At 47.9% G+C, this 13,147-nt stretch overlaps 1 protein-coding gene across 1 annotated transcript; it reads right to left on the bottom strand.

The window, feature by feature from the left end:
- Positions 1-7,434: 7,434 nt before the first annotated feature.
- Positions 7,435-12,926, bottom strand: IRF1 (interferon regulatory factor 1). The gene is made up of 9 exons (XM_005418676.2): positions 12,838-12,926; positions 11,765-11,864; positions 11,400-11,576; positions 11,040-11,089; positions 10,778-10,913; positions 10,486-10,611; positions 9,886-9,929; positions 8,965-9,100; positions 7,435-8,511 (listed from the first exon to the last, which is right to left on the bottom strand). The coding sequence occupies exons 1-9, from the start codon at positions 12,922-12,924 to the stop codon at positions 8,414-8,416; spliced, it is 954 nt and encodes a 317-aa protein (XP_005418733.1). The 5' UTR covers positions 12,925-12,926; the 3' UTR covers positions 7,435-8,413.
- Between the last annotated feature and the right edge of the window lie 221 nt (positions 12,927-13,147).

Genomic DNA, 13,147 nt, shown 5'->3' with positions numbered 1-13,147 from the left:
TCCTTGTGAAACTCTGCCACAAAGGTGGCTCAGCTGCCCTGGGTCGCTCTGTGAAGGGGTTGAAGATGAGCCCTTGCAGGCCCTTTCCTGGTGGTAGGAATGGGTCTGTGCTGAGGGGTGCTGTGCCCATCCTGTGTGTGGGAGGGCAGCTGTGGGTTTCCCACACATCCTCTCTGCTGGGAGGAGAGCACTGTGCTGAGGGCAGCGTCGCACTCACCCCTCCCCAGCTCCTGCTCTGAAAGCAAAAAGAAACAAACTGGAGGACCAGCATCTTGCTCCTTGTCTTTCCAAAGGCCGTGTGAATAGGTCATGGTGATGGGGTGGCTGCTTCCAGCCAAGGCAGTGGGAGGTGGGAGTGCAGCCCCTGCCCCCCTGGTGGCTCCAACGCTTCTGCAGATTCCTCCTCATTGCTAAAACAGGGAAACCTCTGCTCCAGGATGAGTCTTCAGCCTTCAAACATGGCTTAGGGAGCAAGTTGTTCCTCTTGACAAGAAGGACCTTCCTCAGGGAAATAAGCTGTTTCCCCTGAAATACAGAAATTTTGTCTCTACTTGGATCTGTAACGTTCCATGCAATCTGTTTATGTAGCACAGCATTGGTGCTCCAGCCTTGGCACTGGGAATGGTCAAATATCAGCCACGTGCAGCTCCCCTGACCCCTGCCTCCATCCCACTCTGGGGGTCTGTAGCTACAGGATCCCAGAATCATTTAGGCTGGAAAACCCTCTGAGATCATCCCTTGGAGTCCAACCATTCCCCCAGCACTGCCAGCCCCAGCACTAAACCATGTCCCCAGGTGCCACATCCACGTCTTTTAAATCCCTCCAGGGATGGTGACTCCACTGCTGCCCTGGCCACACCATTCCAGGGCTTGGCAGCGTTTTCCATGTAGAAATTGTTCTTCATATCCAATCTCAACCTCCCCTGGCACAGCTTGAGGCCCGTTCCTGTTGTCCTATCACTGACTACCTGGGAGAAGAGGCTGATCCCCTCTGGGCTCCACCCTCCTGTCCGGAAGCTGTAGAGAGCAATGAGGATCTGTCCTGAGCCTCTTCTCCAGAACATTTTAGTCCCTGCAGAAGCTGTCAGAGCAGAGTCTCATTCCTGATCCTGGAGGCACCACCTTGGCAGGACACCCACTGAGCCTGGCTGTACTCCTTGGCACTCCCTTCCTTGGTGGAAGGAGATGTCACCCTGCTGTGGAACCCAGAAAAAATGTTATTTCAAGGCTTCCTCATACCTGTGAGCAGATCAAGGGCTGTTCCCACTCTTAAATAACCCATGAATGCTCCTGTTACCTAAAGGTGTGTGCATTGTAATCAAACACCTTGGTGAGCTGCTTCTCTCAGGATGCTGATGAGGTAGAATATTTGTTACCTCTTTAATGTGAGTAAAATACTGCAGGGGAGTGAGCTGAGCTCTTCGTTAGGGATGGGACTGAGGGGCTCAGCCTGTGCTTCCAGCAAAGCTCCTCATGTTTCTCTGTGGGAAGCCTTGGGGGTTATAGAAGCATGGGGTGAAACAGGCAAGGCAGGAGAAATCCCTGCCTTGTAATGCTCCTCCAAAGCTGATGGTGAAGGATTGCCCTGGGTAGGAATAAAACAGAGAATTATTATTTCTGTGTGAAATATAGATGTCTAACATGGTCCACTTGCTGATTTTAAATATTGCCACGAGTAATCTATGCCATATTCCTCCAGAATTGTTAAAAATATCCTAAGAACTAGCCTGTTCCACAAGGCTGGAACAGGCCAGCACAGTCCCCACTCTGCTCCCTGCTTTCTTCAACAATAAAAATGGTGAAAACAAAGCTGGTACCTGTCTGGACTTGTCTTCCCAGTTAGTTTCTGCTGCCTGAACACTCTTGGTGAAATCTTTGTAATATTAAGCCGATGAAAGAACAAACTCAGTGAAACATATTCTTGCAAGTGAGATATTGAAACTGGGCATATTTAGTGGATATGCTGTGCTTCACCTGGCTCTTGTTATTTAATAGTGATATGTGTAATGCTTGTGCTCAGTTCAGTTTGAACCAGGGCCAGTATTCTTATGCTGTTTGCTGTCCTTCATTCTCTGCGTTATCAATGCCAAACCACCCATGCTTTGAAGGGAGCAAAACCTCCAGCTATTTTCTGGTTGCCCAGAGTTCCTCAGCCCCTTCTCCTTCCTCCTCCCTTTGAGAACCTGCCTTTTACCACTCCCTTGTTTTTGTGTTTTCAGCCATTGATCCATACAAACAGAACAAAGTCCTTCCCTCTGCCTGTGGCTGGCAGGCAGCTGTTTGTGCTCAGGCTGTTGTGTCGTCCTGTTGAAGCTGAATTCCCCTGGAAGGTCCCCAGAAGATGCTGGACACATCTTGGCTTGCCCCAGCTTTGATGCTGTGACCACAGTGTGCTGAGTGGTGGGGAACAAGCCCAGCAGGCAGGAGTCCTTGGCTGAAGTGTGACACCATTACTGCAGAACAGGTGCTGAGCTCATCTGTGACAGCTGAGCACCCACCCTGTCCCCACAGCTCAGCTAACATGTTCTGCTGCTGTTCTGGCCCAGGGGCTGTGCCCTGGCAGCCTGGTGGGCCACCAGCTCAGCCTTTGCTCCCTGCTGGAGCTGGGAGACCCTGGTGAGCTCTGAGCTGCTGCTCTGGGCTGTGACAGCTTCTCACCCCTCAGCCCACCTGACACCTCAGGCTGGCTGGGGCTGACTGCCAGGCCCTTCAAAGGCTCCATGGTGAGGTTTCTGTATGAATCATGAGCAAAATGAAGGGAGGGGATCATTCTGAAGCTAAAAAGGCTGAGGAGAGCTGCACTGTTTGTGTCAGCTGTCAGAAAGCAAGGAGAGGGGCTGGGTTTGCTGCCCTGTTTTCCCTGCAGATCAGATCCCTTATTCCTGGATATCTCTCGCTGTTTCCCAGTGCCTGATCCATCCATGTGTTTGTGTTAGATTCCCAGCCTCACACAGCAGAACAGATGGTAACTGCCTTGGTGTTGATGCAGACAGACCCTGGTAACTCCTGGCACAGAGGTTTTGGTGGGATGGGTCATTTGATCTGCTCCTTGCCCAGTCGCTGGCCCTCCTCATCTCTGAGCCCTGTGGCTGCAGATCCTCCTGGCCACCTCACCTTCCTGTCATGCTGCCTGTGGTCTGGCACTGCCCTTCCACCATGCTCAGTGAGTTGGGAATGTTCATGCCTGGCAGCCCTGAGTCCTTCAAACTGTGTGACATCTCTGCTCATATCCAACTGGGGACCAAATCCAGCAGGGTGAGCAGATTTTCTAGGTTTTAGGCAATTTATGACTTCTGCTGGCTCGGGCTGATGTGCCTTTGTGGGAGTCCAGCTAATGGCAGCGTGTGCCATGCTCCTGTTGGAACTTTGGAAGGGGCTATGGGAAGTTTTCCTATTTTCCAGCTCCTGCTTTTTCTGGGGAAGCTGTGCTAGGACAGAGTGCATGGCAGGGAACCACGCTGGCTGCATTCACATCCTGACCTTATCAGGACAAATGAGACCAAAGGTTAGTGGGGAATGACATGGTGCCAGTATTGGGGTTACCTTGGTGCCCCATGCTGCTGCACCAACAAGCTTTTCTTGTTGCTTTTATTACTGCCTTGGGGGGTTTTGCACATAGAAGGGCTGGAGAGAAACAGGAATGAGTTAACAGTGGGAGAAATATTGAAGAGGATAGGAAAATGTGGGAGAAAAAACAACTGAAGTGCAGCACTGTGGTGGGAGAGGGTGCAGGCAGTGGACTGAAGCAATTGGTGAAAGGGAAAACACAACTTAGATACAGCTGGTCCATGAAAATGACACTTTCCTCCCTATCTCCCTTTCTAGGAAAGATGTTTCTCCATCTAAGCTCTAACACTAACTTTTCTACAGATAACATTTCTTTCCTTCTCCGAGAGAGGCTTTTGCCCTGAGGAGGTTTCTGTCTTTATCATGTTGTGTTTTTACAAACATGGGGGAAAACTGGGCCCTTGTGGAACTGGAGAGGAGGAATGATCCTCAATAGAGAGAAGTGTTTGTAGTCCAAGACATTTGGTTGCTTTCTAAGCAATGGTTTGCCTTTGCACCACAAATAAATACCCCATTGCTTTTTGCAGTTATAAATTCATAGCTGTGACGCTGCTATCTGTTCCAGGTGTGATATTGCAAATCATGTGACTGCCTGGAAATGTGTGTGATTATCAGGATTCAGTCATCACAGCAAATAAGGGTGAAAGGATGACTGCAGGATGACTTTCTGCTGCCTGGAAGGCAAAAAGTCTATGTGAGGTGCCACTCTCTGGGCAGCCAAGAGCCAGAGACTTCGCCAGGCACTGCTGAGCCACTCACTGCGAACCCATTTGGACAAAAACTGGGGGAAAAGCAACAACTCCTTGTGTACAGGTCCCAGTTTTCCCTCAGAAAAGCTTCAGTTGCCAGATGTGTGAGATCCTGCCTCTGCAGCCCTGAAACCTCTGCTGGCACAAGGCAGCAGCTGCTTCCAGCTGAGTGCAGGATGCTGCAGGGCAGGACCTGTGCTTGAGCTGCTGCAGAGCTTTCCTGCATACAGCATGTGGGATTATGTCTGACACTATTTCAGGAAGTTTTGTTCTGCTGATGGCCTAAGGCTCCAAAGCTAAATAAAGGGATTTTTTTGTGTGTGTGTGTGTTTCTTTGTTTTTGAATGGTTCCAAGGCTCACAGGTGAGCTGCAGCCAGTGATGGTGTAAGGATGGGGTAGGTGATGGAAAGCCTTCCAAGCCTGCAGCAGTAGCTCCATTCATTTCCTAAATGCTCAGTGATTACACAACGACTCCTTTTTGTTTTCCACCTCAGAGAAGTTATCTTTATTTTTGCAACAGCTGCACTGCCTTTAGATCTTTCTGTCATGCAAGGTTCATGGCACAAGAACCTTCTTGCCCTTTGAGCCCTGCCCATAGGAACTTTCCTTTATTGCTCTGGCTGGGTTTGAAAGGGCTGAGCAGCTCTCCCCAGGGACCTGCTCTCCTGTGATGGGAACACTTCCCAGGTGAATTTAGCTGTGTGCACAGGACAGGTGAAAACAGCTCTTATTCCAACAAAAGAAGAGTTGGGTTTATGAAGAGTTTACTGGGTTTGTGAAGAGCTTGATTAGGATAGGCAAGTTCACAGAAATCCAGAGTCAAGGTTCAAAACTGTTTCTATCACATGGTCTGTGCAGGGAGTTAATGCTAAAGAGCTGATGATGCTCCTCTGTGTACAGGTGGCCTAAAAGTCTCTTTAGTCTATTGCTTTCTGCCAGTCCCACCTGCCCTGGAGGTGATGGAGGAGCAGTCAGGCACCAGCTCAGCACAGCAGCCCCCAAGTCCCCCCCTCCTGAGCTGGAGAGCACCACTTTGTTTTTCTTCCCCACCCAAAGAGTTCAAAACAACAAAACTGACAATGTATATCAGGGGTGGAATTTATCCATCCAGATGCTTCAATAGCTGAATAACTACCAAATTCTGTCCTGGGACTTCACCACTTTCACTGGTAAAATACCCAGCCTGCGGTCAGACATGCAGGTACCTTGGCAGGCAACAAGGGAAAGCATTTCCAACATCCTGGTAAAATAGTCTTGGGGCATGGCTCTGGTCCCTGGCTGTGAGGCACTTGTTGCTGCTTTCTTCTAATCCCAAAACTTGCTCTAACCTTTTATCTGTGAACATTTCAATGCTGGGGTGGTTTTTTTGCATGTAAGCATATTTGTGAAAAGCATGTCCCTTTTAATGCACGAATGGCTGAATCAATCTCTACCTTATTTTTAGCAATGCTTGCATCATAGAAAGTTTCCCATCTCTCTCCTGCCCCCTCCCCCCACGTGTGGTAAACTTGCAAGGGCTCTCAAACCTGATTTCCTCCTTGTGCTGGTGGTGCTGAGCTGGGGTCCTGTCCCTGGGCTGCAGGTAGCTCTGGGCCTACAGCCCCATTTTCTTTCCCTGGTAGGAGCTGCTGCTGCAGCTGGCCAAGACACAAATCTGGTCATGGAATCATAGAATCATCAAATGCTTTGGGCTGGAAGGGACCTTAAAGGTCATTTTTCTCCAACCTGCCATGGGCTTGGACACCTTTCATTATCCCAGGCTGCTCCAAGCCCCTCTCAGCCTGGCCTTGAACACTTCCAGGGATGGGGCAGCCACAGTTTCTCTGGGCAACCTGTGCCAGGGCCTCAGCACCCTCCAGAGTCAGGAATTTCTTCCCAGGGTCTATTCAGTCCAGCCCTACCCCGTGTCAGCTTTTAGCCATGTCCCTTGTCCTGTCACTGCCTGCCCAAGTTCAAAGTTGCTCTCTGTCTCTTTTATAAGTTCACTTTAAACACTCAAAGGCTGAGACTCTGGTGGGTGATTGCTTGTGCACAAAATGTTCCTGCTCTAGACCTGCAGGGTTTTAGGGGTGTGTGTGATTTAAGCAGCCCAGGAACCCAGGGAGTCCCAGCTGCAGGGGATTCCCAACACAGGGACCTTCAGGCCAGGGAGTGTGGCAGCTCTGGGGGGACAGCCCAGTCCCAGCCACAGTCCCACCTCCTGCAGGGCCTGCCTGAACTCATCAGAAGCTGCTCTCTGCCCAAGGTGCCTCCTGGGCTGCCAGGGAGGGCTGGTTAATGATTGACATGAAAAGGGACCTCCCCAGGCTGCCCCTCCACTTCGCTGTGCTGGCTCTGAGGCCCATGACCTGGCACTCGGTTTTCCCTGTTCCCTCAGTGAGCTCTCAGCTGTCCCTGCCCTGCAGGCCAGTGCAGCAAAGCCTGTGCCAAAGGCAGTAGGAAATGTCCTCTTTGTTCCAGCCCCTTGGGCTGGGTCTTCCTCTCCTGCAGCCCAATATTCTCCTTGGCTCTGGCCCAGAAAATGAAGTTATTCCCCAGAGGCCAGCACAGCAGAGGGGTTTTCCAGGCAGAGTCAGTGCCTGTGGCTCTCACACACTGCCTCAGCCTCACTTGTATCCAAGCACACGATGCAATGATGTTAGACCCTTACAGCATGAAATACAGCAAATGAATCAAATATTCAGGGGAAAACCAGCTTGCTTTCCCCTTGCCTTCTGAATTGTGCCTGTGCTCTCTTTTTAGGCAAACCTGAGGTCTTTAACTAGGGCTTCACTGCTGCTCTAGTACCAAAGCCAGTGGTTCTGCTGATGAACATCCACAGCAGGGACTTGCTGTGCAGGACTTTTCAGCATAGCCTTGCTCTGAGTCAGGTCTGAGCTGCAGATGATGACAAGTACAAACTAACCACCAGCACCAGGGCTCCCCTTCCCTGCCATGTGGGATTCCAGCCACCAGCTGCACTTGGAAGAGGCTGGGGGGTAGAGCAAACTAAATTCTTTGCGCTTTCATGAGTCATGAAAAAACCCCTCCAACTGTCTCAACAGTGCATCTGTTTGGGTGTTTTCAAGGAAGCTGGAATGCATCCTCAGAGCTCTTCCATGAGAAAAAGTAAACATGTAACATATAAAACATTTTATTAAACAACATTTTATACAACACTTTATATACAAAAATAAAATGTACATGAAAAATAATCTTTTCCAGCTTAGTGATTTGATTCCTATCTATTACACACACACATTAGAACCTCTTCCATCCAGCACTTGCCTGCATATGCTGATCCAGAGGATCTGTGGGATGTTACAGCTTGTGTGCAGTACTGGAGGAATCCCCACAGAGTGCCAGAAGGAATCTACAAAAGGCATGGTAAAAATAAAGAGGTCTGTCCCTATCAGTGCAAAATTGTTTCATGCAGCAGCTCTGGAACTCTTCTGGGGAAAGGGATCGGGCATGTCTATGGCAGAGAGCATTCCTAGGAGTGCACCTGGGGAATGCACCAGGTGGAAGCAAAGCCTAAACTGAATTTTCACATTTTAGTGGTCTATTTACAGAGTTGAATGGTCTGAAAGGTGAACTATATGATGGAGTAAATCAAAGAAGAGATGGCCCATTAGCGTAATTTTTCTCCAGAAGTGTAATGACAGTTAAGCTCAACGTCACCAGTGTTGCACAGGTAAGCAGCAATCAAAACTAACAGTCAGAGACTTGTCTGCAGTGTCTCCTGTAAGCACTCTGTGGGTAAAGTGCTCACCACAGCACACATGGGGAGGATGGTAACCTGCTCCCCAGGCCTGTGGCACCCCACCAGCTCAGGCTCCATGGCACAGTGACACCTTCCAGCAGAAGCTTCACCTCCAGAGCAGTGAGGTGGGAGCTGCAGCTGAGCACCTTGAGCACCAGAGTCCTGCCAGTGAGATGGGTTCCTTTTGAACATTGATCATGGTGGTTTTCATGCTAACTCTTCCAGGCCTACAGTTGAAACGGAATAGAAAAGCCACTTTCCTCCTTCAGTCAGTAACAAAAAATTTCTTCCACTCTCCCACGCTTGTTGAAGTTTCGATCCAAGAGCAGTTTGTGGTTGGAGGAAGCCAAGGGTTTACAATCCACAGGGAATGACTTGCATGGTTGGCCTCACTGTATCCAGCCAGGAGAAGTCTAGGTTTTTCTGGTCGTAGAACCTGAAATCTATCTCTCCTAGAGAAAAGGAACCAATGAATGGGCACTGAATTAATGCAGCAAGAGCAAAATAGTGTATAGATATATAAAAAATAAATATCAAAAATGGAAAGATTTCTCAGATGAGAGTAAGTACTTTATTATTTTCCTAAAGCACATCAAACACTTTCTATTAAACTGTTTCTTTTAAGCTATTGCTAGAGGAAATTCTTCAGTTATATTCCAAGGAGTTCCTGAAAGCTGACATAACTTACACATGCATAACCCTGAGATCTGTAGGCTTTGCTTACTGGAGGTGTTTTTGACTTTTCCTTTTTGTCAACAAATTCCTTAAAACATTCCAACAGGCTGCTTGGGTATCTCAGAGCACAAGGATGGGGAATTCCACCATTTCCTTTGCTGCCTCCCAGTCAGTGCCTTATCAGCATCCCCCTGTGGCCCTGCCTGTCAGGGCCAGCCCAGGAGCTGTACCTGATGTGGTGTCAATGTCCCCATCCTGCTCCTTGTATCCGTAGGTGCTGCACAAGCTCTGGGTGCCTGACTCGTTGGTCAGAAAGCCTTTGCCCCCAATGCTGGTGCTGTGCCAGTCTTGGGCTGGTCCAAGCAGCTGCAAGAGAACAAGGAGATGGTAAAAACTGCTCCTTCCTGCCGTGGGTGCAATGTTTACTTGCCATTAATTAGAAGACAGGTAAGCAACATGATCTATTTTCTCATGCTAAGTTACAGAAAACTTGTTTTGTCAGTTAAAAAAAAAACAGTTCATGCAAAACAGCAAGGGCTGGAGCACCTTTCCATCTCTTCCTATCTTATCAGTGGGATGAGTGTGACGTCTGGAAATGCAGATTAGAAGCTAAACATGTCAGAGGTGGAGGGAAGGGCAAAACTGAAAAGTCTAGAGGATCATTGCAGACCCTAATACAACAACCTGAGAGCAAGGAAATGGCCTCAAGTTGTGCCAAGGGAAGTTTATATTGGGTATTAGGGAAAAAATTGTCAAGCATTGGAACAGGCTGTCCAGGGAAGTGGTGGAGTCATCATCCCTGGAAGTGTTCAAAAAGTGATGATATGGCACCTGAGGACATGGTTAAATGAACATGGTGGTGGTGCTGGGCTGATGGTTGGACATTAATGATTCTGTGATTCTATGAACCTCTAGTCCTAGCAGTAAACTTCCTCTGACTTTCACATGAAGGGTAAATATTTCCCTTGGTGTGTCCTCTCCAGTTCATGTTTGCAAAGCAGCTTTCTTTTTATTTTTAATTTTTCAGGCTTCCTCATTAAGAAAGAGTATGTTCAGCTCACAAGACTGGATCAGATACCTGCTCCCCTTTCTCTCTTGGTACAAACACCAACTTTGGACAATTTTATTCTGACCAGAAAATCTGCTTTTACCTTAAAAATATCCTGATTTATTTCCTCTTCATCTTCGTCTGTGACTGTTTTGTAAGCACATAAAAAAAAAGGGAAGAAAACATAGATGTCAAGTTTTAGCCCTCATACTTCTGCTTCTTCACCACAAAACCTGCTTCATATTCTCTTGCCACACAACATGACCACTTTTTATTCACCCCAGACTCCTCACAGCCCTTCATCTCTGATGCTCTTCAACAACTGCATGTGGAGGTGCAGGGCTCCAGCCAGCTCTGATGCCTCCCCAGGGCTCAACAGAGCAGAGCCCACTTGCTGTGGAAGGTGATAGGAGGAAGATGATTTGCACCCTCAGTGAAGAACCACTCTGATCTACCCATGTTAATTATTTATTTCAGTGGCAAGCATGGCTACCTCCACCATCTCTGCTGGAGCAGGAGGCATTTCAGACCCATGGGTAGGTGGCATGTGCCAGCTCTTCCCTTCTGCACCCTGGTTGGTTTGGTAACTCCAAATTCCCAAATCTGTCAGGTGGGGGTTGTTTTTTCTACAAGACAGCTCTTTTTTCTCCTGTTGGCCCAGCAGAGCAGTGAAAGACTGGGCTGGGAAAAAGGAAATACCCACCCTCTGAGGAGGAAGCCAGGGGAGACACCTGGAGCTGGTAGAGGTCGTTGGTGCTGTCAGCCATGGTCACCTCCATTGGTGGCCTCCAGTCGCTCAGGGAGCCGCTCACCTCGCAGGAGGACAGGTCTGTGGGATGCACCAGGGGTTGGCACTCACAGGACAGACAGACAGCCCTCCTTCCTCCCTGCCAGTCTGACACTGCAGCTGCCCCAGCCCCAGGACTCATCTCTGACCGCGGGTTTAGCACAAATGGCATTTTGCACTCTGCTCAGCCCTCAACCCAGCGTCTCACCTAAGGTGATGGCTGTGCTCTCCACCTCCACTTCCTGCCCTGCATAGTCGTGAATGGTGTAGCCACTGTGGTCATCTGGCAGAGGAGTGTTGGTTAAGCTTTCTGCTGACTCTTTCAGCCTTGTCTCTTCATAACACTGAAAACAAGGGTAAAGCATGAAAGACTTGTCTAAGAACGTGCAAGTTCCCATATGAAAAAAGTTAAGAAAGAAAACCACCAAAACCACTAGCTTCTTAAGCTGCCTCTACAGACACACACATACCTTTCTCTTGCTCTTGTTTCTTGCCTCTCTTGAAGACTTTGACTTCCTTTCTGTGAAATAAAATAAGACGAATGTGAGAAAGGGCTGCACATTTTAGGCAAGTGTGAGCTCTTGCAGCCTTGAAACCTGCTCAGCAAGCTCAACTACTGCCCCCACCAGCCAGACCCCTGACCCCCTGATGCTGCCTTAAGGCATCTTTAAGGAATTTGGGATAAAATGAACTGTTTGTACAAGCTGTTCCCAGCAATGCCCAGTGAGCAAGCCCCGTAGCACCAGTGCTACCAACAGGTCAGTCACCCCCTGCTTACACAGAGCAGGACCTTTAAGAGCTGTTTAAGCAGTGGATTGCCAAGGGTTTACCTTTCTTCTGGTGCTTTGTCAAGGGTGGCAGCATCCTGTAAACCCTGACAGCACTGGAGCCCTTGTTGATGCTTTTATCCTTCACTTCTTCAATGTCAGGCAGGGAATTCATGGCACAGCGGAAATTTGCCTTCCAGGTTTTTGGATCAGGATCTTTCTCACCTTCTTTATACCTTCCTATAAATAAGAGAGAGGTTGTGTATTTTAGACGTCCCAGTGCTGGTTTTTCCCACTAAAAGATACCAACATTCTATTTTCTGACATACATACTAGTAGTTAATCTAACTACCAGTGTAAGGCAAGGCAAAAGAAAGCCTTGTTTAAGGCAGTCATGTGAGTGATGGGACTGCAAAGGCAGCACTCACCTGTGTGAATGGCCCAGCTCCTGAAAAGGCAGGCATCCTTCTCCATGTCCCAGCCATGCTTAGCTGCATGTTTCCATGGGATTTGGAAGATCCTCTTATCCTGAAATTTAACCAATAGAGGTTTGAATTAAAAAGGAAATGTCACATGCCAGTTTGGAATGATGGATTTTATCAGAGTTCTCAGTTGCAGTTCAGAAATGTTCTAACACCCTCTGCTCTGTATTTTAGAGCAGGGGGGTTATAACTATTGGCATATAACTACAGTGGCTATTTAATCTATATTTTAATTAAATAGCCATGGTTCCATCTATTTTGTTCATGGCATTTAAGGTTTTTTATGATTTCTGAAATTGGGAAAAAACCCCAAAGGTACTACAGTACAGTAGAACTGAGCAATATTATCAACTTTATCCCCAAATAATTTCAATACATTGCATCTAACATATTAGTATTTCCTAAATTAAAGCATTTTTTTCTAGATACACATTTTGTCAGAGAATCCCCTTTTTTAAGTTGCCCATAATATCCTGAAGCAATCCTACAAAAAATGTAGCTTAAATATCCTCTTGGGGTGGATATGGAAACTTCAGAGGCTTGGTTCAATAAGCTCAGTGATCTCGACCTGTGCTACACCCTGGTAACAGGGATATGCATTACAGACCAAAAAATGCAACATTTCTTTCTGGCAGGATCTTAAAAATGGAAGCAACTGGAATGTAACAGCAGCTGCTTATCTGGAACAGGAGGTGACTTGGCTCAATGAGCAGCAGGAGTTAAAAGAGATTTTGAAGGCTTCTTCGTTCTCCAACATACCCAGAATGTTTTCATTGCAATTTATCATTCCCCTCCTGGGAATTTTCTGAGGGAAAAATGGAACTAGTCCACTGTGTACGAAGCAGAGCTATCTTTTCTGCAAACAAAAACTGTTGCTTTTTAAGCATAATGCTGGCAGGTTTTCTCCATGTCTTTTCCTTTATGATCTTGACTTGTGTTTAGTGTCATTTAAGAACAAGGAATATTAATGCCACACAAGTAGTACTACTAATGATGATGATAGTACAAAGCAGCCTCACCTTGTTAATCCATATCAGTCCAGGTATTTGATTGGAATCAATCTGCATTTCCAACCACGGCCTCATGCGCATTCTTGACACCGGCATGTTGGCTGTGCAAAGAGTGACAAACAGGTCAGACAAACTCTCGTCGCTGTTTTTAACCACTCTGCAGTGTTGCCCCTCCCATGCCGCCTGTGCTCAGCATCACCACTGTGCTACCGAGAGCCACTTTGCCAGAGTTTAAACTCGCTCAGTGCTTCTCACCCTCTCTTGGAGGGAAGCGCTTCCTGCTCCGCCTGGCTCAGCTCCAAAGCAGGGCTCAGGTTTG

This window comes from Geospiza fortis, unplaced genomic scaffold, assembly GCF_000277835.1.
Source record: "Geospiza fortis unplaced genomic scaffold, GeoFor_1.0 scaffold55, whole genome shotgun sequence".
In the NCBI taxonomy this organism is placed as follows: Eukaryota; Metazoa; Chordata; class Aves; order Passeriformes; family Thraupidae; genus Geospiza; species Geospiza fortis.
Note: the sequence above shows the minus strand (reverse complement) of the source record. Positions and strands in the feature narration are given on the sequence as shown.

Coding starts and splice junctions, on each gene's coding strand:
- IRF1 (XM_005418676.2), bottom strand. CDS start 12,924: ATGCCGGTGTCAAGAATGCGCATGAGGCCGTGGTTGGAAATGCAGATT. Junction 11,865..12,837: donor GACTGATATGGATTAACAAG/GTGAGGCTGCTT, acceptor GTTAAATTTCAG/GATAAGAGGATCTTCCAAAT. Junction 11,090..11,399: donor GACAAAGCACCAGAAGAAAG/GTAAACCCTTGG, acceptor TTTATTTCACAG/AAAGGAAGTCAAAGTCTTCA.